Consider the following 25,645-nt stretch of genomic DNA (forward strand, 5'->3'; position numbering starts at 1 on the left):
CTTTACAAGTCCTCGCATTGCTTGATTTAATTCTGACTATCAAGCTGCATTCCACTGGCTTCTTTATGTAATTCTGTAGAAAGAACCTAAATTTGCACCCTGTGGAATTCTACAGGTAATGTGGACTGATGAAGATGACTTACCTGCAGGGTGACAGAAAAAAACCCAAAAAACAAAAACCTTAGGGACTGGAAACAATTTCTGTATTCAGCTTTAACATAAAACCCAGTACCTCACATAGCCATTTAAATTTGCATGAACAAGAGTTTCAGAAAGAGCACTCAGGTTTAAAAAAAAAAAAAAAAAAAAAAATTGAAGTACATCCACTGCTGAACATAATTTATTTTGAACAAACATCACTTCCTGACCTGACAGCAAAATACAGTTTTGAAGTTCAATACAGTAACTTTGGCGGCCTGCTGGTTGGCAGTCAATGTGATGACTTGTCTGATGCTTTGCAGCTTCTCAGAAAAACATAAACGGGGTTTGGCTCTTAGAGATGACATCTCGAGTGCTTGTATTGTCTCTCTGGTTTATCTTCAAACATCTTGGTGCTCTATTTTCCAATCTCTTCCCCTCTACATAGCAACCCTTGCACATCTTTTGTTATCCTGTGTGTTGCCTCATGTGACCCTACAACAATTAGAAAAACTTAAGGGCTTAAGTTAACATTATCTAAAATGCTGTCATTTATGTTTCTCTAACTAGCAGTTAAGAGAATATAGGTAAAAGTAAAGTGCAAGTAGACGTGTGTCATCCCCATCCCCATATGTATGTATATATATATCTATATATATAGATTTTTTTTTACATTGAGCGATTTACTGCACATACTAATGGGAACACAGTGCCCACGGGCACTCTGATCAGTACAGCTAGATTACAGCAATTATTAATATGGTTACATTTTTTGATAAAATAAATGTCTGTTCATTTTATATGATGATATAGAAAGCTTAAGCTGAACATTACCCACTATCAATTTTAAGATACAATTTCAGATAATCTTATTTAAATTAGAAAAAAAAACATTTAAAGATTTACTTTAGTCCTGTGGGCAGCTGATGATGGAGTGGTTAAAAAGGTTTTCTCACAGCTAAGCAGATGTGGATCTGAACCTGTTGGTCAGTTAGAGCTTCTCTATATTTTCCCCCAGAACATACCTGAGATTTTTTTCCAGGGGCTAAACAAGTAATCTAAATCTAAAAGATAAGCATGTAAGGTAAATAGTAATTCCAAATTGGCTTGAAGCATGAATGGTTGTCTTTGTATTTGGTCAATGGAGTCTCCCATCTCTTTGCCATAAGAAGCAGGTAAAGGCTTCAACAAGCCGCAGAATTAATGATGTATAGCTGATGGTTAAATAAAGAAGTTCAGATGGACGTCATCATATATGAAAGTCAAATGATTGGTGTTTTATATGAACCTTTCATCCCACTGTGAGTTAAATTTGGGGGCTTATTTTAATATTAAAAAGCTATTGTAAATGGTAAACTGTGTGAACATTAAAGTATCAGACAATTGCTACACCCAGCATCCCTTTTTAGAACGTTCTACATATTCTGTCTGACCACCACAAGTGCTTAACATTAAAAAACTCTGAGGGTTTTAAAAGGGCACTGGTGTCACCACTATCAGTACTTTTCGGGTGACCTGTCATATGGACAGAAATTTCCACATACAGAAATTGTACCAACAAACACAGAAAAGCCCATTTGCGGGAATGGATCGCATGGACACAGAATGTATTGTGCTTTCATTGCCATTCAGGTTTCAAGCTTGTTGTGAGCTGTTTAGTCAACACTGATGGGAGCTTGTGATTAGGTGCAGAGATAGAGCTCCCTGCCACTGCTTTTCTTCCTAAAAGAAAATAAAGGCATTATATGGACGTACGCTCTAGCCATTCAAAACCGTCTATGCCAGTGCATTGTTACTGTCACAAATTTAGCTGACAAAAGTGCTTGAGTAACCGAAAAAAAAAGAATACATTTCTGGACAATGGCAGGAGTTTTTTTTTTTTTTTTAACTAATTGTGTGTTTTCTTTTGTCTGATTTAGTCTCGCATCTGTAGCTGTGACTGTCATGGCTTGAAAAAATGTTGAATTCTGACATGACAGCTCTTTCTTTAGTCATGTACTCATGGAGAATACCTATCACACTGAGACCACATGCAAACATGTAGGAAATCCAATTTCACACAACTGCTCAATCTACAAGTTTACTCTTCTGCATTCAGTCAAGTAAGGCAAGCACAGCACACAATTGCCTACGGGTGAAGTTCTGTCTGGGCTGTTAAAGTGGCTTCTGAAGCAGGGAAAATAGCAACAATAGCATGAATGACAGCAGCGGAGACCATTTGGATCACAGCATCCAGGAACAAGAATTGGCTTGTCATTTCCAATGAGTCCCAGTCCAAGATAGTGAGTCCTCGTTATTTAGTTCTAACAAATATCTCATTTTTTCTGCACTTGAAAAAAATGCATTACATACCTTTTGTTTCCTTTGTTACAATATTTCAAAATATATATCTGTTCCTGGAAAAAATAGGATATTATGTGTCTATATTTGCATTCTTTTCTCTTTACTGGGAAGCATTTCCATTATATACTGTTGGTGGTGCTGTTGTCATACAGTGTATACTTAGAATTTTAAACACTGCAGCTGACTTGAAATCATTTTTGTAAAGCTCACTCTGTCCTGGTTGAAAACTGAGCCTGCCGTGGGATCCAAAGATTTGTGTTTTAACTGGTAACCACATCACTGTGTTCTTAAAAGGAACCAAAAGATGATAATCCCAGTAGAAATACTGTTGTGCATGAATCTCAGGACATTAATGAATGCCTGCATGTATAGAAACGGTAATACCCCTATCACATCAGCATTTCTAATGATTGTATTCGTTGGGGATCCAACGAGTGTACCCAGGTTCTTTTTTTTTTTTCTGTAAGTGCATCTTGCATATGCTAATGGGCTATAGTATAATGACCTTCAATAGCCAAGAGCAAATTGCACCATCTTTGAATTCTATCAAGACTTCAGGGAATAATTTCAAATGACCTAAATAATTTTCAGTCACTGGGGGTGGGCTGGGGATATTATGCCAGTGTAATTTTTAAAAGCTGAAAAAGGCCAATAAATGTGCTTCTATCTTCACCATCTTCTGTAATGCAGAAAATAGGCTATGGACGGAGGTGCATTAGCACTTTATGGTGGCGTAACTTGGGCCTTGAAATGGAAATTAGCAAGAGTGAGGGTCAGTCAGGGTCAAACTAAATATTCCAGAGAGAAGACAGAGAGAGGGACAACCTACTAATGACTGTAAGCGTCTACAGTAAGAGCTGGACATCTGCTGCATGTTAGGGAAGAGTTAACGTGAAATGATGCAGAGTATCAGAGGATAATAGTACAGACCATGGAGCTGTGGGTCCAGGTCGAGGTGTCGTCACTGCTCATGCTGACGCTGACATCACACTGATGGATTTGAGATGCACTGAGGGCCAGCGGTCTACATTCATCTTCCTCCTGCTGTCTTTTCAGGCTTGCCAGCATTTGGAACTCCTCATCATCATCTTCATGCATCCGTAGATTGCCATGCAGTTGTAAGACATTATGACTGGAATCATCAGTCTTACATGTCTCATCTTCTTCCTTCAAATTTATTACAGATTAAAACAGAGGTCACTTATTTGGAAGCAATCCGAAACACAGTATTTCACACACCACACACCAAATTCACAAAGCTGATAAATTCCTTGCAGCCTACAAAGTGGGGGTAATCTTAATAACAGGCGACAACGACAGATGGACCTTGAAGAAGTGCTGGACATGCGCCACTATTTTGACCCTCTGAGGAACTGTCTTTAAACAGTAGATCTATTGATTTAGGAGACTCCTATAGTAACTTGATTTGTCTGACAAAGTGGAAGGAAGCCTGGTGCTGCCCTGGTGGTGAATCAATGGAAGTCAATACACCGGAGCTGCAGGAGGGGAAGCAAACGCCTTGTCATATTTCTCTGACAACCTTTCACTCAAAGCCGTCACTGCATGCTGCCTGCTGGAGTTGGCACAAATCAGCAGTCAGGAGCTGCACTGATGAAGGATGCTGCGATATCACTCAGCAGTGAGTTGTGCAAATGCAGAGAGCAACAGCTATGTGACAGAACTTGCTTCAGGCCTTGTGATCGCTTCAGTTGACTATGCTCTGATCCTTGATCTCTTCGACAGAGGCAAGGGACTACCTCATAACAGACCATAGTTTGATCCTAAAAGCATTACTACAGCTCCTCTTTAGCTGTCCAAACCAGAAGTGATATCTGGATATCTGACACATCACTATAGGGAAAATAGAGACAGTACGACATAACACTATACAGTCTCTCAGAAAGCTTTATATTTGGTACAATGTCTCCAAACCACTCTGTACAGTAAGTTCCAGCTCAAACTGTACACATTTTCTTATAGCAAATTATAAGAACTGAATCAAACACATCATCAATTATTGCTGGAAAACACTTCTAAATAAAAAAATTAACTAATATTTATTGGCTGCATTAATCACTTTTGAAGGAAGAATGACTTATAAACAACTACTATTTTCTTTATCTTCTGTGGTCTCCACCAGCATCTGGATCTTTGATTGGGTCTGTTGGGAGCTGAACTTTTTTTCTTGCCTGCTTTGTGTCTCTGATGTTGCTCTGATGTGTCTCTGATGATGCTGGACAAACAGCGTGGTGGATTTATCAAAGGTTTTTTTTTTTCTTTCTTTTTTTAAGGGATCAATTGCCTACAGGTAATGTTGAGAGTGGCTTAGACTCAGGCTGTGACTTTAAAATAAATTTAAAGGGCATGAAACCTAAACAATATCCTTAAAGAAGGTTAAACCTCTGTGGAGTTGCAACGATAATTGTCCTACATTTTAGGCCAATGACCATCCCCTTTGATCTCAGACAATCATTTGTTTAGAAAGTTAACATTTAATGTTAACTTTCTAATCAAATGAAAAACTGATAAATTTGGCTTTTCATTACAGTAATAGAGGATATCTCTTGGGCGGTCAGCCTTGTTTTCATTGGTATGTACAACATCTTAATGAGGATGTGTGCCTTGTTATTGTTGACATAATCAGATCTAAAACAGCACTGTTTTTTGGAGCTATATAGTGTAGCATCAAACACGAGCATGTCACAGAGGAGGTAATTAGTGGTGGTGGCCAATTTACAGCTATTCAGTTAATTATAAGGAGGAACTGGAAAATAATAGCTATTTACATGCTTGTCTCTATGCAACAAAAGCACTTTTAGAGAGTGACTCTGTAAAATGGCTGCTGTTTGTTAATATTGTGGACCCTACCTTGTGCAGTTTGGAGTCCCTCAATGTGACTTCTTGCAGGAATTTACGACAAAGTGAAAAGCTGCTGTTTCCACCCAGAACCCAGTTCACTTTCTGTGACTTGTGGTCCTGTCTGGTAGGTGAGAGGCAGCGTGTGGGGACCATCCCAGTTGGTTCAGCTTTCCCAGTGGATGGAGATTGCATGGCGGCACTAGAAAGACTATGCTGTCTTGGTGATGTTTGGTTCATGTTTGGAAAATCAGGCTGATCTTCAAATCGTGCATGCCAGTCTGCATCAGCATTTCTCAGATGAGCAGGACAGGATAGGATAGATTCTTGGCGCTGGAACACAGTATAGTCCTTATCCTGAAGAAATACAGGGAATATGTGAACAAAAATAACAATGAAAACACAGTTTTTGGGCTGATTACTCATAACTTAAGAGTGCATGGTAGACTAATCTTAATTCATTAAGTATTATTGCTGTGTTCTTTCCTTTAGATTGATGTGTGCATTACAGTACACGGTAATGAAAAAGCAAAAAGTCACAGGAACTGACATAATGTTGATTGCTTAGCTTTAAAACTAACCTCACATTTAAAAAGGCTAATGATGTTCATTTTAAGTCTGCTAATCTGTTCCACCTTCGAATTCAGAGATAGCTCTCAGTACTATAGTTTCCCATTTCTGCCTACCAATGAGGTTAGATAACACTACATACATAACAGCAATGCATGGTTCCCTCCAAACCTGAAGGAACACTCCAGTGAAACCACAATTCTGAATACCAAAAGTTATCTCAGCAAGCTTGAAAGACACACAACTGTGAAAAGTTTGTGACTTGTTCCTTTACTGAAGATGGCAGCTGAATTCACAACACTAAATTCAAGCTGTGACCCAGTTTCACTGTGGTAGAAAAAAAAGAGTTACATCTGGATGGAGTTTTTTTTTTGGAGTCACTAACCTCTATGTAAACTAGCTGACCACCTTAAACCCTACAAGAAGGTAAACACGTGTAGTGTAGATTTAAATAGCTGCCTGGTCAAGCAAGACACCAGCGCTGTTGTCCACACACTTGGAAATATTATGCATAAAGTATGTGTGGACAGAGCAAAAGTGATTATGCTGAAGAGGCTGTGGAAAGTTTCTTTGCATGTATTGACATTTTTTCTCTCAATATACAACTAGGTCGCAGTAAAATCCATCGCAGCTGTTGTGAAACAAAGCTGACAACAGCTTCCGTCGTCCACGAAGGAGCAAGCTACACACTTCAAAGCTACTGTTCAAGCATACACTGCGTGAATGTTTCATATTGAAAACATGGATTTTCTATGAAGCATTACTTTAAAAAATGTTTTTCTATACTGTTGGCTACAAACTGAAATTGATTTAATAAACTTACTTAATGAAAAGATGTTTCAAATTTTATTTGTACATTAATAAACACTATTTTCAATTAAACAGAAAAATAAAACCCAAGGTTCTGTAAAAATATATCCTGCCTTTTACGATACACATGTCAAACAGATTGTCCTCACACACATTTATTAGACTTTGAATATGGACATTAATTTTCTATAATTAAGTTCTCCCTAGAACCTCAATACTAAATCTCCTTCCACTGTCTTTTATCTATGAGATCTGTTTTTTTTTATGGGTGAAAGGTTATCATAAGTCCCTGCAGGCTTTTAGCTCACCAGCTCCAAATCTTATTTGTTCTTCCCTCACTTTCTTTGCTTTATCATTTTCATAAGTTCAGGTGAATAAACAATGAATTACATGTATTATTGAAAGGCTGGATATCGGTGTGACTGTGAGCATGAATGCATCTGACTGAGCTGCTGCAGAGTCAATTATTTTGAGTTATTTTTGCATCAGAATAACAACTTCCCTATGAAAATATGACAAACTTTACCTTGGCCCATTGTTTCTGATACATTTCAAAGTATTTCTCACACTGAAAGTTCATTGCTTTCGTCTGCTTTTAATATTTCTCTCTGTTTAAGAGCCCACGCCTGCTCAAGAGAATTGCATGAACCTGATGCAACCCTTTGAAAGATAATAATGCTTCAAGTTCAGAAAAGAGCAACCTGCCATAAATGAATCAATATCACAATCACACTGACCTGTGTTGGACGATAATTCACAGTTTGAATGTATAACTACTCACAGTGTGGGAGAACACAGTAGCTTAACATGCTTACAGTACTATAGGCTACAGTATAATAGACTGAATCTCTCAGTTATGGACTGTAAACACAGTCAGTTGCTGTGGTTAGCCCACACTGTAAGGGCAAGCATGGCCACTAGTTGGACTTTTGGGCGCTTAGGCTTCAAATGCAGGTACAAAGCAATTTTGTCAGGTACAAGCACATTTTGGGGGCAGAAGTGCAAGGCTTTTCATAAATAAAACTTGAATTTTGACTAATTATATTTACACACAGAGCTGTAATACTTCACCTTTTATCCATTTTGGATAGTGAAACAGTTGTAACTGCCTCAAACCTTCTGTGGTGCATTTCCTGTTAGGAAGCTAATTAGATAAACATCCTCCACACCCAATGACATATCTAGAGCCAATTTAATTAAAATATGCAACATGCCTGCTGTGAATTACAACATGAAAAAGCATTTTCTTGTGTAAAGTTTGGCAACATTAAATTATCGGAAGTGCCACCACAGAGTTTAAATGTCAACACTTGTGACAGCCAAGGAGCTTTAAAGCTATTATTGCATTACACAGGTTTTTATTTATTTATATATTTATTTTATTATTATTATTATTATTATTTTTGCTTGCTTGTTTTTCTTTTGTGAAACAGAATATGTTTTTTGCTTTCGTTTATTTGCTCGTTGGTATGACATGAAAACAAAAAAATAATCTTCCAAGTTTAACATCAGCTTCTCTGTTCTATAGAACTACTGGGAAACATCCCAACAGCTGCACAATCAGACTAGCTGTTAGAAAATTAAATATATGACTTTCACCAGTTTTATGTGAGCAATACTAAATTGCAGATGTTTAATAATAATTACATTTTTGAATACCTTGAGAAGTTCCACAAAATCTTTGGCATTACATGCTTACATAAAAAATCTCCTGAGTTTGGATTAGTTTTAATTTACTGGATCAGTACTTTGCACCAGTGTTGGGTAGTAATGCTGTTTTTTTTGGTCACTAATATTCTAATGCATTACTCTTTAAATAAAGTAGCACAGTTACTGTTACTCTATGGTGCATTACTCCGTTACCAACTAAATTAATGCATTTTGGCCAGCAGCTGTGAGTTTCTTCCTGTTTACAGTGGCGATGCAGCACGACGTGGGCAGTGGTGCAAAGCCCACTTGTTGGGCTTATTGTTCTGTGCAGTCAATTATAAATATCGTCAGCCGTGGGTTGCTGGTTTTTGGGCTTGTTTTCTTAAGTTTAGTGTTTACTTGGGGTTGCTCTGCTCCTTTTGTGAAGCTCTCATGTTTCTCTACCAGCTGTTCAAAAAGCAATAACCCCTGGAGGTGGAGAGGGAAGATGAACGCAACAGTCCTTTTATCAGATTTTTCAGGAATTAGTGTCCACAGCCCTGTTTCCTTAGTTTTGGATACAGGTGTCCAAACAGACATGCCCCTACCCCCACACACATGCACAGCTTCACCTGACAGAGACCGAGTGACAATGCCAACGAATAACTAAGGAAATATGTAAATAAATAAATCTATCTATCTATCTATCTATCTATCTATCTATCTATCTATCTATCTATCTATCTATCTATCTATCTATCTATCTATCTATCTATCTATCTATCTATCTATCTATCTATCTATCTATCTATCTTTCTATTTATTTTAATTAACGGCGTTCATTTTTTTAATCGCGAGTTGTTTTGTTTGTTTTTTTTTGCTGGCCGCTGGCTTTGACCACAGAAACATGGCGTCCCTGTCTCCCTTCCCTGCTGCAGCGGTGCATCTGATGCAATCAGGAGACAGCAGGTTTTTAAAATGAAGAGAAGTTTTCTGGCTGGAACTTAAGAATGAAGAACTGACATTTATCTTTGTCAAAACGCATGCAAATGGTAAAACACTGTGATTTTTGGATGGGAAACTGCTTCCAAAAGACAATGGATTATTTATTATTATTTATTTATTTCAATAAAAGTAGCTTTAATTTATGCAAGACAACAATGGTAAGACATGTTTTCTGACTTTTACAAACGTAAAGTACAAATCGGGCCTTCTTTTGCTTTTGGTTCGGTGAATCTTGGTCATAGCAAGATGAAACTTCCAGCTGTGGATTCTGTGAGATGTGAGCTTTCAATAGAGGAGTCGTTTGTCCGTGTTCATGGGGAAACATCATTTGTGTTTACATATTTTTCGGACTTTGTGTACCTGGTGTTTGAATTGTTTGTTGTCTTAGCTGTATTTGTTGGTGATAGAAATAGTTTTACTGAGATGAACAAAATGAACAGAAGCAGAAGAATAAATGGCAAATACACTTTGGCTATGCACCAACTAATGAATGAGGAAGACTCAAATGGGGGAGAAATGATCAGCTCCTCTCACTACAATTGGACCAAGTTAGGAGCAGACATCCTTGACAATATGCCGAGGCAGTATTCATCTCTAGCTGCAACTAGAAGATGGAACGAACTGGCCTCTGTAAACGCCACCTTTATGATTGTTATGTGGCATTGACACAGTGTCAGAATTACCCCTCTGGTTGTTCCAGGAGGCAGTTCTAGCATTAAAAGAAATTCCTGGTTCTGGGAGGCGATCCTGATCACCCCCAAACTCTAACCAGTTATTCCTTATTCCATTTCGGAGAGTTCCTGAAATTTTCTTATTAAATTACTTTTTGAGTTATATTGCTAACAGAGACAGGCAAACATACGTTGCCAAAAACATAACTTCCGCCTTGGCAGAGGTAATAAATAACAGACACTCATTTTTCCTGCTCGTAAAAGAAAAGCAAGTCGTAGGCTAATGCTAACTTCAGGCTACACAAATCCAAATGATCAAAACTGCTTTAATCTGTATATATCAGTAAAAGAAGAATCAACAACATGCCAGATGGCTTTAGAACACACTCACTACATGTCTCCACTGGTGTCACATGTGTTCAGTTAACAAATTCAAACATCAAAACAGGACTGAGGGCTATTTTTCATGCGTGGTTGACATTTAGTTGGACTTTAGACCCAATTAATTGGGAATGATCAACAGTAATGCATATAACTTTCTACAGAGACTGCAGGTACCAAACCATCTCTTATCAGGCTGTTAAGAAAGTGCTTCTGGTGCTTTCAATTTGAACATGCAAGTTGGAATTGACAAACTCCCAGAAGGAAAATTTCAACTTGGACTACTCCTGAAGTAGGATTTTCAATTTAGAAAGTCAGAAAAACTTCAGTCCCTTTTTGAAATCTTCATACATAAAAGGTGGTGATAGCTGCACTAAAAAACTGCTACTAGCACTTGTATCAATGTATATCTCATCAAATCAACTGCACATATAATGTTGTCTAACCTCTATCAGTAAACACACTGCCACAGTGTTTATATGCACGATATGGATGGTGCTTGCTAGAAGCTTATACTGCTATCAATAACTTTTCTGGTCAGTAAGCACAATGAGCAAATCTACTGATTTTCTGACTTTTAACTCAACACAACAAGCTTGTAACTTCTGAGGCTAATGGATCACAGCATTACCCCATATCCATTTGGATTTTCTTGTTTTTTTGTGGTTTACATAAAGAGCTACAGATGCTGTTACCTCACTCTTGAACAGAACATGATGTGTCTCTTTATTGAGTACAACCAAAGACTTATAAACGTTAAAAAAGGCACAATCACATGTGTCTTACTATCTTAAGAACTGGCAAAAAAAAAAAAAAAAAACATATATGATACATAGGACCTGACAGGTTTGATGAACCATAATTAAACATTTATAAAGTAATAAAAGTCATGATATAAGGGATCTTTTGCACTGATTAGAAAATAGATGCACCATGAGATTTAGGTGTGAAGTGTCTGGGTCCCAAAAGTTTTGAACCGATTTAAATAGCTAATGTTATATATAAAGGAAGATTTTCTGAAAGGATGGTTGGGGTCACAATAACTCCAAGTATCCCTCACACCAAGTTGAACTGTATTTATGGTTAAATGCATTGCATAGTTTTGTGACCTTGCTGCATCATCTATTATAAGAATGTCACAACAGAATGTTTCTTCACACAGTTCAACATTCTGGCCAACTGTATGGTTATAGTACATATGACTTACTCGGGAGAAAGACTATTCTCCCTTTTAAAAAAATATGATTTTTTCTAAGATATAAACAAACTGTGGTTGTCTAAAAGAAAAAAAAGTAGAATAGTTATAGGTGCAATTGTAGAGAAATGTTTTCTTTTTTCTGCTGTTAGCTTTAAAATATAATGAATTTATTAGTGTCAACTAGCTACTCTGCTTCTGAAAAATTAAATTAAAATTCAATCACATACTTCTAAGTTAATCATCTAGCTCTGCTTAGTTAATTTGAAGATTTGTTCCCTGAACATTTCCTTTGTTTATGCAATTTCACTCTGTGATGCTGGAATATTTTTTCCCTTTGTAGATTAATTTATTCTCATCAGCTGTTTAATACAATGGTCATCATTTAATTTCCCATAACCCAAATGGACAGTTCCCACCAAAGCACAATGGTGTTTACACTGTAAGGTGCAAAGATGAACTAGCTATCATTCATGTGATGAGTGAAAAGACAGTAATGACTTTTTCAATCATAGTTCAGGGTTTGGACACATTGCTTTGGTTTAATCAGATGGGAATGGCAGGTCTTCTTGGAGAGCAAATAAATAAAGTAGACATAGACAAAAAAAGAAAATACATGCACCCCATGGTATTGTACTTTTAAAAGCTCACTGTGGAGTTTGTTTCTTTTGAAGTGTTCTGTTGAATTCAACAAAGAGGCTACATGATAATTGAATTGCATAGAGAGAATGACGCTTGCCTCTAATAACCTGTTGGCATGTGGGTGTGTAAGTGTGTTTGTGAGAGGGTGTGTGGGTGTGTAGAGTAAGTGTGTGTATGAGAATACTGTGATTTCTCCCCACTTAAAATGCATACACTTGTATTAGCCTCATTTTATTTTATTTTTTTAAGTTGTGCCAGGGAGTATCTCTCTTAAAAATTAAATAAAACTATAAGGATAATAGATCATTTAGCTAAATATGTTAAAATGGCAGCCCAAGACAGACCCAGGACTGTGCACTATTACTAGGTGGTGAATGTAGACATAAATTCAATCACAAATCCAAAATGCAATTTTAAAGAAAATGTCAGCTCTGGACAAAGCTTTATGGAAAGAGAAAGGTTATATATACAGTTTACAAAGGTCACTAGAAAAGTTTAACTTCTTTTGAAATGAATCTTTTTAAATTGTTTACATTTTTGGGTCATTGAGTTCCAAACATTTACCTTCGCACATGTACAAAAAAAAAACACACAACAAAAACACACACACACATAAAACCATCAGTCTTATGGGAAGCCCTTAGTTATTCATAACAACCCCTGAAATTTACTTTTAATGTTTACGAAAAGATTTTGAATGCCTATGGGTTTTATGATGGATTTTGCTATTAGCGTAGTTGATAGTAGGTATTGCTTTTGTGCAAAAACAAATAATAAAAGCAAACTAATCACCTGCAGAATAAAATGAGGTTCTTAACTGTAAAGTATCTGAGTTATTCTAAAGTTTTGAGTAAATAAAAGCAGTTAGCATATTTTGATGATAGCTCTTGACATCTACTGTTCAGTTTAATTTCCCTGCTCAACACAAAGAACACTGCTCTTTGTTATTACACAAATCAGAGCCATTAAGTAATCATCTAAAGACAAATAACCCAATGACATTTGAAGTGAACTGCACTGTATGAAACAATGCACTCCATAGCAGAAAAAAAACCCATTCTGAGAATGCTGGCACTAACACTGTCAAATTAAAATCCAAAATATAAATATATATTCAGCTTATAGTGAAGCAACTGTGTGCATATTATAAGTTTTTATAATGGAATGGATTATTTACTAATGCATTATACTAACATAAAAATCCTGCACTCCACAAATAGACAAATCTAGTTTTGAACATTTTTTTTCTTTTTTGTAAAGCACTGGATATAACAGAGGTTTTGCTCTTATTGAAGGCAGATGGCAATTAGTGTCCTAGCAACAAGAGATGCACTTCAAATGTGCACGTAGTCAAAAAAGAGTGTGCTTGTGTGTCTCACAGACGGCAACCATACCTCATCGCTTTCACTACCAATGAAGTCGTCTTCAGGCTGGGCATGATATCGTCTCCCACTTCTGCTCTGAACCGGATCATCTCCCATCTCCGTCTTCCCCTGGTCACCCTGGCCTTGCCCTCGTCTGGGTGAGTGAGGTTGGGATGAGAAAGTGAACACCTCCTCTTGCAGAGTGAGCTGAGGCTCAGACCCCTCATTACTCTTCCAGCTGTTCCAGACTTGTGGGTCAGAAGACAAACTTGGTCGGCTCGAGCAGAGGGGAGACTCTGCCGGTGTGGAGGTGATTCTTGAGCTTTGCTTTGCAGGACTGCAGCTAGATTCATCTGAAACAGAAATATGTATCTTTACCTTAAACAGACGTGGCTGCACATACAGAAAATGTTATATTTTCATTTATCAACGGCACACTATCCAAAAGCAGATTAGCATACAATTTCTGTAGAACATATTTTAAAACATAATTCTTTTGTAATTAATTAATCCTTTTTCATCCTTGGGGTGATGTCATCCTGCAGTGAGTTAATTTGATTGTATGCACATAAAAAATCTTTATAACAATATGCATGGTTGTAATTAATTTCACTGCTTGCCCAAATTAAACAATTTCTCTTGCACTGACATGTTTGTAGGTGTTGTTAATAGCTCTGTTATGCAAATATTTTAATGAGAATATAACAATACAAAGATCAACGTAATCAGCAGTTAGGTCAGAAGTTCACTGCTCAGTCGTCACTCATGTAATGACAGTCTTTCCAAAGTGTCCTTAAAAATAACTGAGACACTTGCATAAGCAAATATTCCTAACATCCTTCATTTTGTGATTTTACAATCTTTTCATGTTGCCTCTGAACGTATAGTCAGGTGGGTAAAAGGTTTTCTAGCCTTAAACGACAGTTGCACCCAGATGAGAAATAATGAATCTTTATTCTTCAAGATAAACCTTAGATCAAAGAGAGGGGCACCTAAATCTGAATGAGTGAGCACATTTGAACCTCTCGACAGTATAATCACTTCCTCTAATTGCCCACTGTGTGGCAAACCCTGGGCCCAGGAGATGTCCCTCTGACTTTTATTTAATGTGCCACATTACCATTAATGAACTAACTACTTTCCATCTGTGGGCAGGGCTGCACCAAAGGAGCTTACTGCTTGTAGAGAAACCCCCATAAATGAGCTCTCAGAACACATGCACTCATTTTGCAAGGACAATGTGAGTGAGTGTGAGTATGTGTGAATGTGGGGGTTAGTGGGGGATAGTTCGCAGGTCAGACCGTGATAGGTCCTGCAAGTGGCCCTGATGTGGGTTATGTAAAATTTAAAAGGGGTGAACAAAAGCATATCTGCAATATCTGCAGCATAGACTGAGACTCATTTAAATTCATGTAATATTTTGAAGTGATCTAATTTATGAATTATATAAATGCAGGAATAAGTATTTTTCTCAAGTATAAAGGAGCTGCTTATTAAAATCAGTGCATGCAAAGTAGATATCTGAATGACCCAACCTGCATATTAATCTTTTCTGTCTCATGTTTCATCCCTCGCTATCTTGTTATATTTTTCCAGCTATCGTTCAGACCTAAAACTCTACATATATTCCAGTCGTCTCACCTTCTCGTAGGTGCTCTGACTTTTCTGTTGGGGTCAAAGGCTGTTGCCTGCACTTTGTCTGACTGGATGAGGGAGCACTCTTCTCCCTGCTTACAGTCATCTCCCTCTGGCCAGATGATTCAGCATCTAGAGGAGCTTAACCAAAAATTAAACACCTTTCCATATTAATAAAACAATACCCAAAAACACCCCACAACCCAACACAGAGATAAAAAGATCAGATTATTCAGATCATACAGCTTACCTGATGATGCCAGCGTCTCTCTTCCAGGACTAAGGACCTGTGGCTTTTTACACCCCTGCTTGTCAAATGATCTTTCTTTGGGCGGGCGGGGCTGTAATTTACAAGATGCTCCTACGTATAATAATTTCAACATCAGAAAAGCTTCATAACATAAAACATTCAAACAACAATGTTATTAAAGCTTGCCAGAAGCATATCCGTGAAAATCCCTAATAATGAAGGCATTTCAGTAACTGAGCTTGCAATCATTCACTGCAGAAAGAGTATATCCAGCAACATTATGTTCAGCTGAATTAAGGAATTTTCATCATCCAGATTTTTCCATTCAGTCATGCTGAAAGGATGGTGCTTTACCAATCACAAAAACAGTTATTGGGTGCTTGAGAGAACATAGAGACAGAAGCTCCTTTTTATTGATTTGTTACTTCATCTGTAATGCTTTTACAAATGAACAGTACTGGAAGAATAAAACAGAGAAGAGAACAAATTATTTAATATATGAAGATTATCATTCATAGGATATTGCAGGTGTTGAGCCAAATACATCTAGTCTCACTGACAATGCAGAGACAAAGTCAATCACACTGTTTTTTTACACATTTGGGACATGAGTGCAATTAAAATGATCATTTTAAAAATAATTTCAAGAGATTTTTTTTAACATCAGTGATTATGGTAGGGTAGGGTGAAATATGTAAAAGATTTTCCCATAAATCTTAGTAAAGAAATTTCATGTTTTCAAAACCTTGTCTGTTATTTATATTCAAGGTTCTGTCTCATTTTCTCTTAGAGTCGACATTTGAGCAAACATGATTGTTTTATTGTTAAAAAAAAACAAAACATAATGATGACTAAATGTAAAGATGCAGGAATCTATTCAAACTTTATGAAAATAACAGTAAACTTAACAGTGTGTCGAACTTATGAAGAGCATGTGAGTACTGTCCATGTGATAACTCCTCACCTTGCCCAGAAATTTCTTGAGTCTGTGTCTTTTGTTTCATTGTGTTTGAAGCACAAGCCTGTGGGTTTGAATCAAAGGAAAATTTACAAGCTCAATGAAAACCGATTCTGTTTTGTTCTCAGCATAAAGGTACAAATAATTCAGAGGGTTATACCCCAATTAGCCACAACATTAAAACATTAACAGGTGAACTGAATATCATTAGTTTGGTTACAAGGGCTCCTCTTAAGAGAGTCATCAAGCAAATAATAAACTTAGCATTAAAAATTTGGGCAACTTTATTAATCGTCATGACTACAAAACAGCTAGGTCAGATTAGAGCGTCTCTGAACCTGCTGGTAATTTACATGATTTTGTCATAAGTACCACCAAAATGTTTCCAAGGACGGATAAAACATGAACACTGAACTCAAGGTTTAATGACATGCTTGGTAAAAGAAGTCAACCTAGTGAAAAATAAAATAGAAATAAAAAAATAAAATAAAATAAAAATAAAGCTTCAACCATGGCCGAAAACTTTAATGCTGGCTATTACAGGAAGATGTACAAACACACAGCCTTCTTTCATGAGGCTGGGTAGCTGCAGAACAGTCAGAATGTCTTTGCTGACCTCTGTCCACCACCTACTGCTACAGAAGCATCAATTCTGAAGCCTGAAGCAATGGAAGGAGGTGGTTTCATTAATCACATGTAAGTGTAAGTGTGAAGAAGTGTGCATCAATTCCTTGGTTAGACATTACATTACAGTCATTTAGTGGCTAATGTTTTGTTTAGAAACCTTGGGTCCTACCATTCATGTCTACAGCTCACAGTTACAACGATGTTGCTAGCCACTTCACTCTATTAAATGATAGGGACTTTCTGGAGTATAATGATTCTGCTACATAGCAAAATCGTTCAGGAAATTTTAAATTTACATGAAGCATTTAAAGTGTTGACTTGGCCTCCAAATTTGCAAGTTTTAAGTCCATCTGAACATCTTTGGGATGCAGTGGGAAAAAAAAGTCTAGTCCATGGAGTTCCTATCCCACAAGTTACAGTACAGAACTAAAAACTTGTCTCCTGTTTCCATAAGACACCTTTAGCGGACTTGTGGAGTCAGTGCCTCTATGTTCTCTTGCTGTTGTGGGAGGATAAGGGAGACCTTCATAATAGGTAGCAGGTATGTTTAATGTTGTGACTGACCAGTGTATATTCCTCTGGGATTCATTAGATTACAGTATTTTGACTGAAACATACACTTCTCTCCCTTCTTTCTGAAGTTGTACTGCTTTTCCTTCCAGTTTGGGGAGACAGTCCGGAAGCTCTGGAGCCCGAGGCTGTGTATAACACACCCTGAGGCCTGGTTCTCCGATAACTGGTTGATCTGGCAGTGGTAGACTGATCAGAGGCTGCAAAAAGAAAGATATTTTTTATTGTTCACTGGTGAACAGACTGGCATTTTAAGGTCAGTGAGAGGCGACATTCTGTCTAGCCACAGAGCCCTTTTAAAGTTCATTTTTACTGTGAATAGTACAACTTGATAAACATGCCTTTTTTGTAGTTATGTACTGAGGGGTTTTGATTTTAGATGTGATACTGGTGATTATTTAAGCTTCAGCAAACAGCACTGTTTTGCATGAGAATTTAATGTTCTCAGCTTGTATTTTACATGGAAAGAGAATTAAAAACTGGATTTAAACTAGACCGATAGGGATACTGTTTTTTGTTAATCTGGCAATCTGCCCCATTTCATCATGAGAAAATAATGGGCTGGAGTGGGAGTTGTGATATGGCAACGACTTGACCTTGCTGTATCTGTGCCAGGGCTAATCAGGACCACCTCTGCTAAAGCTAACAGCAAAATACACGTTCTTACTGATCCTCATCAAAGCAGAGAGCAAACACTTCCTCTCCGCAAGACAAACATGATCGACAAGATGATACAGACAGAGCTTAGTTGGATGTTCTGAGAAGGAAAGAGGAAATCACACTTTTGTGATATAGCAGATGGAATGCACTGAGATGTACTCCTGGAGTGAATAAATTTCAAAGTGCTTTAAATCTGAAAAAGCCCATAAAGGAGGGGGATAACAATAAGGATTACAATGAGATATACGAATGATAGCTGGTTCACTGGAGGCATTTTCTGCAGTGATTTGGATCTGTGAAAATTAATTGACCTTGTAAGCAATAGAGTGTCTTTGGTGTAAGACTGAGATAATCGGGGTTTGTTTGTTGCTGCATGAAGAAAAACAAAAAAATAAATAAATATCTGCAGCTTACTATTAACTGTTCCTGACACATTGGGTAGTAGAACAACAACATCCACCAACCAACTTCGTCACAGCTAAATTAGATGCCTACATTAATAGCAATCGTTTTAATTATGATTAGGAATGTTGTGCTAATAATGCAGATGCTAATTATGAAAAGATATCTCTGGTGTGTGGTTACTGCTCTCTTCTAAGGGCATTGCTGCTTGATTCAACATGACTTGGACACCTGTCAGAACAAATAAATACGTGTTGATAAAAAGGCCACAAAGGCAACAGAAGTGGATTACTGGTGCATGTCTTTTTCTATGAGGAGATAATTGCAGCTCCTTGAGTACAGGTGAGGCTCAAATAAACACAAGAATTAAGACCACAGGAATTTCACACAAGCAAAACAAAATGATTACAATCACAGCATCTTCAATGAAAACAGTTTCTGTACATGACATTCTTTCCGCATCACTTTCTGTCTTTGTGTGTTAGTGAGCTGTTTTATTTTCATTATCTTGTAGTGTGTATGTAAAAACCTACATCTTAACGAATTATCCTCAGAACGACAACATTTCCAGTCAGGCCAACGAAAGGCCACTTAAGAAGATATATGGCCTAAATTACATAAACAATCAAACAAGGTATGTAGACTCTGCAAATATTAGATTACTTTATGAATGTTGCATGTCACCATGGCTATTTTGCTACTTTAACAACTCCTTCTCTAGCAGGAGGGCTGTCCAGGCTGCAGGGATTTTATCCACTAGACTAGAGAATTGGTGGGGTCAGGCATCGCCACTAAAGATAAGCCCAGTTTTTCACTCAACATGCAAGTTCATCTCATAAGTGTTAAAAAAAATTAAGTTACGTTTTGCGCAGGAAAATTAAACTCCACATCATTCTCAAGTGTTGTTGTGCATGGAAGAAGTTATATGGCAAACAGAAAAGAAAACAAACAAACATAACTGTGGAAGCAAAGTCCACACAAAGAATGCAGAAACACAAGAGTAGATAACTTAAAATAAACTGCAGTTTTGTTTTGTTTTTTACTGTTTTTAGGTTTCAGTTTTGTTTTACCTACCATAATCAGTTCTAAAAGAGCCCATTTTCATCTCTGGCTTTCCCAAATTCTCGATGTTAAACACCTGTGTGACTTGGTTCACGTCAGGTGGGTAGTGGAAACTGCGAGGGATTGTATCCTTAAGACCAGCTCCACTGAGACACACATCTATATAAAAAAAATATTAAGAAAAATAAATAACCAAACATTCAAGAAGATTTCTCACAACAGAATTAACCAAAAATCATCACATTACAAAAGTGACTAATTAATTAGGTAGAGCAGGTGTACCCCTGTCAGACACTATTTAGCTGCCATTATTGTGCAATTTAACAAAATCAACCAATGTGTTCTCAACCAAACATAACAGAAACCAGCCAATTATTTGTCAAGTTACTCCCACATATCTACATCATTTAAAAAAAACCTCATTAAACCTAAACCTAAAAGCTAAAATGGCTGAATAGATTTAGCAGAGAGTAGTAAGCCATTTGTGCCTATTTGATAACCATACACATAGAGCACTTTGGGGATTTTTTAAGTGTAAGCTCATAAAATCCCATAATTTCTAACAAATAACCAAATACATTACCATCTTCCAACATTACTGCAGGCTCAGTTGTCATAGTGAAGATCCTTCGGACTTTACAGGTAGCAAACAATGTGATACCGTCCAGAGTCAAAAATCCTTTGAACAGTTCACCAGTCAATGACACAAGGTCGATGCATAAAGTAGACCACTGAGCAAATACAACATAATTTTAAGTTAAACATATAAACAAATATATAAAAGAACATGGCCGAAGGCACATTTAAAACTACAAAAAAAAAAATGGTAAAGGATGAAAAAGATGCTCACAGTATTACGCTTCAGTCCTGTGTAAGGTATCTTTGCATGCAAAAGTGTGCTGGACAACTCTTTATGCACTGTTGATAAATGAAGTCTTCTCTTTAGATTTTCGGAGTCGGTTATCCTGTAAATAACAGGAAGCACAATAGCACATCAATTATCACCAGCATGCATAGTGCCAGTGAGAAGTCAAACTCTAGCTTTATTGTTCTCCTATGTGAGTACTTAAAGATGTTTTTTCTTTAATTTCACTCTGTAAAATCAGCTGTCATGACACCAAAACTATATATGACAGCAACAATAGCTTCAAGATAATATTTCAAAAATAATTCAATGAGTGTAAATAGGGGAATAAATCATCTGAAAGTAAAAGAAAAATCATTTAAACTCCAGCAATTCATCTTAATTTTTTCCATTTGTTTCAAAGTCTTTACTGCAATTAGGTGTTATTTTTTATTATGCTAAATCCACCACAGAGTTGCTGCATATAAATTGAAAAACAAACATACTGTGTTTTATGACTAATGAAGCCTAAATGCAAAAGTTTTAAAATACACAAATTGGACTCCAGTGTATTACTAAAGCCATAACCTCTACAATGTGGAAGAGAACCATCATCACTGCTGACAGTTAGATGTTTTATACATATTTAATAGCTTTGCTTCTAAGCATTCTTATAAATGAACAATGTAGTCATAATAATGATTATTTTATCTCCCATACAACAGTAATTGCCGTTAAAAGGATTCTCCTAATGCAAACAAACTCTTGTATTAACTCCATAAAGTTGATAGTGGATGTTACCACAGAATTTGATTATAGTCACCAACTATTTCCATAGTATTTAAACATATAGGAACAACTTGACTGTTAGACTCACACAAGCTCTGTAGAAAAATTATGGTGCTCGGGAACATTGACTTGAAGGACTAAAAATCTTTGTATTAGTCCAACTGCAACAAAAAGAGGGAGTGAATTACTACCGATGTGAAAATAAACCATGCAAAATAAAAGCTATCCATGGAGGTATGAAAGTATGATAGTGACTTACGAGACATTTTTCCATTCTCTGGCATTTGCATCTTGACTGTCTGGCTGCTTCCCTCCAGACAGTAAACAAATCCTTTAACTTCTTTATTATACTCCTATGAGAGAGCATAATTCAGAAGAGGCCTTGCTAAGTCTGAGTCCTTGCAGGGTATGACTGGTATACATGCTTTGTAAATGCCTCTAGGGATGACAAATGGTTTTTATGGGAGCATATATATGAGGTTTGAGCTATAAAGTCCATGTGTCAAGATCAACTCAAGCTGTAAAAAGTGTTTAGCTGGCAGTATGGCCTGGCATCTACAGTAATGAAGGCAAGATTATTTGTCAGCTCTGTCTGATGAAAGGGACTGGCATCAAAAAAGTGGGTAGCAAATCAGGAAGACGCTGTCTTCCTGATCTTATCTATCAGGGTGACACCATATGGCACTTATGCAGTAGGCTACACATCCTGTTACTTTGCTATATTTCTTTTTCATGAGTTGCGTGAATTGTTGTGCATCTCTGCAGATGCTAGCTTGACTTATTGGACACACAAGCTCATTCATTTTGGCTGTGAATAATTACAAAACCCTGATAAAAATGACCAGTTCACAGGTAAAACTCACTTTATATATAGCCGACGGGGCTCCACAAAGTTTCCATTTGGCTACAGGGTCCTTTCCCTGTCCACTGAAGAGCTCAAACACAGGTCCACCCTGCGAAGCACACAGGATTATAGCTTCCTAAATTTGTTATTTTAACATCAAACTAACGCTCATATCAGTATTTAATGAAAATAATGCTTATATAATCGGCACTCATACTGTTAACTTACCTGATAGTTATTCCTGAACATTTTACGGCACATCAATGGAGTCAGATTAAAACATCGCGTGCGCGCTCACCCGCTTTAAATATTTCGTTTTACGGGTCATTTGCAATAGCCCAGACAATTTTGAGCGATACACTTAACACCTACGCAGTTAAACTTCTAAAGCGAATATGCTAGGAACTGAACGTGTACAACAGAAAGTCAGTTTGTGGAGTCATCTCCATGGTTACCAGACTCCACTGCAGCCTCGACATTCCAAAAAGCGCAGCTCGAGAGCGGCCTCAACGTAACGCGTCTAGTATGTAAAAAAAAAAAAAACAATTAAGAAAGAAAGAAAGAAAGAAAGAAAGAAAGAAAGAAAGAAAGAAAGAAAGAAAGAAAGAAAGAAAGAAAAAGAATTCAGTTTGAAATAAGTGGACCTAAAATTACCTGTCTAATTTTTAAACAAATCGTAAATTTAGAAACATAATCATGACCCATTCCAACAAGATCAGAATATAATTCCATACAGTATTACCCTTAAAATAACAGTTACATGTCAATGTCTCCAATATCTTGGATACTGCATGAACAATCGTATTTTAACCACAGTTCAAAAGTCTTGGTGGTGGTATAGGGTGCATACACACACATGGCATCAGTGTGAAGACTAGAAACTAGAAACATGTACTGACATGCAAACAAAAGTTTTTTTTTTTTAGAAAAAGCTTTGCTTACTTCAGTAAGAAAACATAAAACCAAATTCTGCTTCATCATACCTCAGTATAAGAGCCCGGGTGCTAAATTAGCCTGAATTAAGATCAGTCCTGCTACCTACCTGCTGAAGACAGTATAGCTCATTGTGAAATACATAAATAAGGAGGCCCTAGATTGTAGAGCATTTAAAATCATATATTTATCAAAAGAGAAATAAGTCCCTTTCAGAACTTTTGCAGTCTCCAAATGCTTGCTGTATTGTTACAGAAAGGTATTGCAACACAGAGCTGAAAAATACAACTTTTAAAAATGGATTCTCTTTTTTCTTTTTGTTTTTAATGACGCTAACATCAAATTTTAAATGGGCATTGTACTGTCAAAGAAAAAGAAAAATAGTTCAAGATTTGCATGTGAGCTGAAAGGATTTTGCAACTAATTGCATTTTGTTTGAGTTTACAGTTTAACAAAGTCCAGGTTTTTAGGAAATGAGGCTGGCTTCAGTTTCTTTATTTGTTGTGTTTAATTTCTCTTTCATTTCATAAACAATTTTACTTTCAACTTCCTATCTTTCACCCTTTCACAAGGCCCCTTTCTGTCAGTCAATTCACACTGAAGCTGGTCTGTGATAAAAACTAAATAAAGCAGCAGATTCATAAAAAGCTACTGTATAGTTACAGAATGAGGGTTTTTTTTTATTCATCTTTCTTTTTTGTACAAAAAAAGAACTGAAATAGAAAGAACTGATTTTAGATATTATACATATGTTGCAAGACTAAACATGTTAAAAATAGACCTGTATTAAAGTTTTATCTGCTCTTGAAATGTTAAAATCCATTATTGTGTCATTGTCACTTGCTTTGTTTACCCTAGCAGCACAGCTATTACAAGATCAAAAAGATGTCTTTTAATTAGCTACTGAGGGAGAATACGTCCGGAAGTACAACTGTATGTCTTACTGCTTATTAACATTTCTGCGCATCTGACTTCAAACACTAGGTGGTCTCAGTTATTTATGGATTTAGAACAAAAGAGACCAAACAAAAAGAACTATTTCCAGCCACACCTATGACTACAGTGAGTTTTATCGCTCTTGAACAAACACTGCTACAAAGTTTTTACTGTCACCATTTCCTTAGTGAGGAAATTTAGTTCTCACTGTAACACTGAAATGACATCTGGGGGAGTAGCAGAAGTAAACATTTCTGTACGACAAGTTCAGAATAAATGAATGATATTATTTAAGAGAAAATAAAATCAAGACATGCCACCTTTTCCAAAGTCAAACAAATGTCTGTGGAACAGTAATCCTGTCCCTACAATTGCTGTTTGTCAAATGTTAAGTATAATTGATATGAGGCTGTGTATGTTGGATGATGTGAGTTTTCATATCCTTTTAGCATTTTTCTGGATTAAAATTCAAACTGTAAGGAATGCAGGACATTTTGACCTGATTTTTTTTTGCTTCTTGCCTTAACAAGTTTCGCCTCCTGGGTCTATCATTTTCTCATGTTGGCATGCCTGTCATGTTCACATGTGAGATAGGAATGATTATACTAAATCTTACTGCTCTTTGTAGGCCACTAGTACTCCACTTTAATTATTTCCTAGTTGGAATGACAAAAAGCTTCATCTGGAACTTGAACTTCTAATTAATTGCCACAGAAACTGCGTTCATTGGTTCTACTCCTTGCTTGGCAGATGCCTTTCTTGCAATTTGTTCTCATTAAGTCGATACCTTTACACATCTATGTAGATTTCTCTTAACGGTCTCCAAGTGTAATGATGGCAACCCAGAAGAGCTCTCTGGGGAGATCTATACATAAACTAACAACCATTGTAGATGGTCATCCCTGAGCTGTAAAGCATGTGTGGAGCATCTTCTAGCAAATGCATCTTCTACTAACTTGTAATTATCCTCCTTTAAAAACTGTTCTATTAGGACATTACAGAATTGTGTGAAAGAATAAAAAGCATCAGCAGCGAATGGCATTTTGAAAGGATCATAACTGACTTAATCTCTGCAGAAATTGCTTGATGCTGATTGGGACTGACAGCATCATTAAAATAAAGCCTGGCATGCAGTGAACACTGACGAAGCTGGTATGGAGAAATCATTTAATAAATCAGCTCTTGTTATCATACTTGATTATGACTAATTATTTGCTCATTATTTTCAAAAGAATTTATTCATTTACCCGAATCAAAACACTTCAATTAGTGTTGACAATGTTGGTTATGAAATACTGTAGAGGGACAGTCACATAGGAGGTTTCTTAAATCAAACAGCCACAATCTTGTTGCTGATGTTCCCTGAACATTGAGGTAAGAATATATGTTTAGAGGTTCATGGCTAAATCATCATGACCAAGCATTACATTACATTTACATAGTATTTAGATGCAGGGAGCAATCCTTACAGAAGAGCTGAGAGACTAATGAATGAGTATATGCTGCAGCGCATACAGACTTCTACCTTAAA

General features: G+C 36.8%; 1 protein-coding gene across 1 annotated transcript in view; it reads right to left on the minus strand.

Moving 5' to 3' along the window:
* The window catches only part of cfap20dc (CFAP20 domain containing), a 41,744-nt gene extending 19,069 nt beyond the window's left edge, over positions 1-22,675 (minus strand). The window contains exons 1-14 of the mRNA XM_041980323.1: positions 22,474-22,675; positions 22,265-22,354; positions 21,661-21,754; positions 21,490-21,562; positions 20,619-20,733; positions 20,352-20,499; positions 19,781-19,927; positions 17,693-17,844; positions 16,454-16,511; positions 15,490-15,600; positions 15,246-15,380; positions 13,635-13,957; positions 5,350-5,694; positions 3,412-3,648 (exon numbers count right to left, since the gene is read on the minus strand). Coding sequence (XP_041836257.1) covers positions 3,412-3,648; positions 5,350-5,694; positions 13,635-13,957; positions 15,246-15,380; positions 15,490-15,600; positions 16,454-16,511; positions 17,693-17,844; positions 19,781-19,927; positions 20,352-20,499; positions 20,619-20,733; positions 21,490-21,562; positions 21,661-21,754; positions 22,265-22,354; positions 22,474-22,506 — 2,061 coding nt within the window. The 5' untranslated portion in view covers positions 22,507-22,675. The remainder of the gene's footprint in view (positions 1-3,411; positions 3,649-5,349; positions 5,695-13,634; positions 13,958-15,245; positions 15,381-15,489; positions 15,601-16,453; positions 16,512-17,692; positions 17,845-19,780; positions 19,928-20,351; positions 20,500-20,618; positions 20,734-21,489; positions 21,563-21,660; positions 21,755-22,264; positions 22,355-22,473) is intronic.
* Between the last annotated feature and the right edge of the window lie 2,970 nt (positions 22,676-25,645).

This window comes from Melanotaenia boesemani, chromosome 3, assembly GCF_017639745.1.
Source record: "Melanotaenia boesemani isolate fMelBoe1 chromosome 3, fMelBoe1.pri, whole genome shotgun sequence".
NCBI classification, from domain to species: Eukaryota; Metazoa; Chordata; class Actinopteri; order Atheriniformes; family Melanotaeniidae; genus Melanotaenia; species Melanotaenia boesemani.